This window comes from Phaethon lepturus, unplaced genomic scaffold (genome assembly GCF_000687285.1).
Source record: "Phaethon lepturus isolate BGI_N335 unplaced genomic scaffold, ASM68728v1 scaffold19713, whole genome shotgun sequence".
Classification (NCBI taxonomy): Eukaryota; Metazoa; Chordata; class Aves; order Phaethontiformes; family Phaethontidae; genus Phaethon; species Phaethon lepturus.
In genome coordinates, this window is record NW_010529935.1 from 1 (window position 1) to 4,314 (window position 4,314).

The 4,314-nt window shown below is 41.8% G+C and overlaps 1 protein-coding gene across 1 annotated transcript; it reads left to right on the top strand.

Moving 5' to 3' along the window:
- Positions 1 to 451: 451 nt before the first annotated feature.
- Positions 452 to 2,155, top strand: CHSY1 (chondroitin sulfate synthase 1). Its single transcript, XM_010284106.1, has one exon. The coding sequence runs from the start codon at positions 453 to 455 to the stop codon at positions 2,043 to 2,045; it is 1,593 nt and encodes a 530-aa protein (XP_010282408.1). The 5' UTR covers position 452; the 3' UTR covers positions 2,046 to 2,155.
- The last annotated feature ends 2,159 nt before the right edge of the window (positions 2,156 to 4,314 follow it).

A 4,314-nucleotide genomic window follows, 5' to 3' on the forward strand; every position in this document is an offset into this window, starting at 1 on the left:
CCTTGAAAGGTCCCTTCCAAGCCAAACTATTGTATGAATCTATGATTATTATTCTTAAAGCCCACGATGGGGCAGAAGAATAGTAACAGTTTCATAGTGAACGCTTCATGGTTTTTTTTTTCCTGGTGATGCTGTATTGTTGTGAAAAAATGAGCTTACAATCTACTTATTGCTCAGTTGTTTGGCCAACGGTGATATCTCTAGAATGGGCTGTAGTAATCCCAAATCCATGGTAGATGTTTGTTTTACCAGTTTACAATGAATAATCCTCTTAATTTCCTTGAATAGCAGCTGGTATTGCTACAACCTGTACCTAAAACCGAGAACAGCTTATTCAGAAAGCCTTCTGGCCCCGCGAGCATGGAGGAGTGTTCTCCCAGCGGGTGCTGCGAGGGCTAACTTTCACAAGGACAGCACTGCCAAGACACTGACTTCTCCTTTCTCTCTTCTAGATGCAGCAGCTGTTTTATGAAAACTATGAGCAGAACAAAAAAGGCTATATCCGAGACCTGAGGAACAGCAAAATACACAGAGCTATAACGCTGCACCCCAACAAGAACCCCCCGTACCAGTACAGACTTCACAGCTACATGTTGAGCCGCAAGATAGCAGAGTTGCGCCACCGGACTGTACAGCTGCACCGGGAAATTGTGCTGATGAGCAAATACAGCAATACAGAAATCCACAAAGATGACCTGCAGCTGGGGATGCCACCCTCCTTCATGCGATTCCAGCCCCGCCACCGGGAAGAAATCTTGGAGTGGGAGTTTCTTACAGGAAAGTATTTGTATTCGGGTGCTGACGGGCAGCCCCCTCGGAGAGGAATGGACTCTTCTCAGCGTGAAGCGTTGGATGACATTGTTATGCAGGTCATGGAAATGATAAATGCCAACGCTAAGACCCGGGGGAGGATCATAGATTTCAAGGAAATACAGTATGGCTATCGCAGAGTAAATCCGATGTACGGAGCAGAGTACGTTCTTGACTTGTTGCTGCTGTACAAAAAACATAAGGGGAAGAAGATGACCGTCCCTGTCAGGAGGCACGCTTACTTGCAGCAGACGTTCAGCAAGATCCAGTTCATGGAGCACGAAGAGGTGGATGCCAAAGAGCTGGCCAGCAAAATCAACCAGGATTCTGGATCCTTGTCTTTCCTCTCCAACTCGCTGAAGATGTTTGTTCCCTTCCAGCTCAGCCGATCAAAAGTAGAGAGGAAGGAACTCAAAGACAAGAAGATCAACATCCTGATTCCCCTCTCCGGACGTTTTGATATGTTTGCAAGGTTCATGGGGAATTTTGAAAAGACGTGCCTCATTCCAAACCAGAATGTCAAGCTGGTTGTCCTGCTTTTCAATTCCAACTCCAACCCTGACAAAGTGAAGCAGATCGAGTTGATGAGAGATTACCGCTCCAAATACCCCAAGGCTGACATGCAGGTTTTACCAGTATCGGGGGAGTTCTCGAGGGCACTGGCTCTGGAAGTCGGATCTTCTCAGTTCCAGAACGAGTCTTTACTTTTCTTCTGCGATGTTGACTTGGTGTTTACCACAGAATTCCTCCAGCGGTGTAGAGCCAATACGGTTTTGGGTCAACAAGTATACTTTCCCATCATTTTTAGCCAGTATGATCCAAAGATTGTTTATAGTGGAAAAGTTCCTAGTGACAATCATTTTGCCTTCACCCAGAAAACAGGTTTCTGGAGGAACTATGGCTTTGGTATTACCTGTATTTACAAAGGTGACCTTCTTCGAGCAGGTGGCTTTGATGTCTCCATCCAAGGTTGGGGCCTTGAAGACGTAGACCTATTTAACAAAGTCATTCAAGCTGGCTTAAAAACTTTCCGAAGCCAAGAAATTGGAGTAGTCCATGTGCATCACCCTGTTTTTTGTGACCCTAATCTTGATCCAAAACAATATAAAATGTGCTTGGGGTCCAAAGCTTCCACTTATGGGTCCACACAACAGCTGGCTGAAATATGGTTTGAAAAAAATGACCCGAATTTTGGGAAAAGCAGCAATACTAATGGCTCAGTGAGGACAGCCTAATGTCCAGCTATGCTGGAAAAGACTTTTTTTTTAATTATCTAATTTATTTTTGGGAAAATGTTTTTTGATAATTCACTTTTAAAAGACCACACAGGATATATTTTAGAAATCATCATTGTTTTCTTACAAAGCGCTCGTTTTGAGAAGAACAAGGCCGTTGGTTTTTTTGTTGTTGTGGTTTTGGTTTTGAACAAAACTGTGATCAATATTTGCCTTCAAACAAAAAAATTGTTTAAGAATTACCTGACCTATCAGCGGAAACCTGACTTGAATTAGAATTTCCTTATGAACAAAAGATTGTTTCCTACCTTTTCCGTTGCTGTCTTCGTTGCTGGGATTCTGTAAATTGGGACCCAAGCGTGCAAGCCAAGTGACAAAACGCTGTATCTAGATGTTTTGTTGTGACTGCTACCGTGCACAGATTCTGCTTCTTTTGTTAAGGATAGCCATTATATTTTAAATTGCGTTAGAACAGAACAAGTCGGTGTGGCGATGACGAGGTATCAGTCGCAGGAGGGGTTTTTTCCAAATGGCTGCTTATTTCAGTTTAAAATTACACTTCCACTTCTTATGGCCAGGCTGCTTCAAGGGAAGGAGGAAAGTAAGCACAACCTGCTATCCGGTTAGTCCTTGTAGAAATTTTTGTCTTTTATATTTGGTCCATATATGGACGTAATGTTTTAAGAATCCGTGGTGGGTTCTGTGTATTATCCTCAACCGCTGTCCTGTCTAGCGCTGAGACGATGTGATGGAGCAATGCTGAAGCGTAATGAGGGAGGGGAGGAGGATGAAAACTGCGAATCTCTTGCAGCAAAGCGACAGTACACAAGGAACAATTCGAGATCCCTGACGAGAACTTTGAAAGATCTTCTACACCGAGTGTACCGCACCTGATTGCGTTGATTTTGTTCAGTTGATTACGTGATGTTAATGGGAACAATTATTACATTTGATTACTAGTTTTGTTTTGGGATTATTTTTTTCTGTATCTGATAGACCGTTAATTTATTTAATATCCATTGGTTTAGGTTCTTGACCTTTCCTTGAATATCTGTTAGTCATTTTAATATTTTATATATATATATATGTGTGTGTAAATATATATATATATATTAGGAATGTATTGCATCTTCTCACTGATAAGGTAGTGTACATCATACTTGCAGTAAATGATCTCCAAAGATTACTTTCTAAAATATTTTTTCATGAATCTTTTTTTCCCAAATTTCTTTAACATTTTTGGAATTACTTCAGTAAGCGTAGGAATTTTTTTGGTGTTCTGAGAGGAACTGGGGATGGGGAGGCCAAATACAAGGAAAGTGTGATCCCTATGAGTTAACACCTAGCAAGGTAAGAGAAAATACACAAAATAAAGTGCCTTAAAGCCAGAAAGGGAACCCTTTACACTGAGACTTAGACAGTGAATGGACATTGTCATTGAAGCAGATGATCTGTTGGGACCTACCTACCTGTAAATACCTTGCTCAGCAGAAACAAAAAATAAAAACCAGCAAACAATATATTTTTCTATCATATCCTCCAGCACCATTTCGTCTCATTGCTCTCAGTTCCACTTTGCCTACCCTTTGGGAGGTGGAGACTAGTGAAGGAACAGAGAAAAACCGATGCTTAGGTTGTTGCCATGTTCGAAGGGATCTTACGGAGTAACTGCTATTCCAGTAGAAGAAATAACCATTGTTTACACGTGTATGGAATATGAACTGCAACTAGTGTAGAGTCGATGTCTTATAATGTTCATCGTTTTTTGGTGACAGTCCCAAGGATGTAGGTACTTGGATGGATTCAGTGCATGGAAAATCTTTTTTTTTTTTTTTTTTTTTTTTAAGACTTGCTTCTAAGATGCAATAAAGATTTTTTATTTGCAATCGGAGCTCCTCATGTCGTCCGCCTCAGTCCGTATCTTTTCATACAGCGTAGGCACGGCCACCAAGGTAAAGCGGTTTGGGGGAGTAAGTGCAGGTAAAAGGACCTCCCTCTTACAAAGGGTTTTGACCTCTGTGTTGTGTTTTGGACTGGAATAAACTTAATGCCACATACCTTGGCTCTGGGAAAGGGAAGACAAATCCGTTCATCAGACCCTGGTGCGCGCTCCCCTTGCTGCCCGTTCTGGTGCGATTCTCTGGGGCAGCTGGTTGTCCCGAATGGAAGTTTTTGACTTTTTCCTCATGAAGAGATTAAAAATGCTTTTGCTGTCTGAAAACATCTGTAACTATATGCTTAAAATCCATACGATGACAAGAAGGCTGAA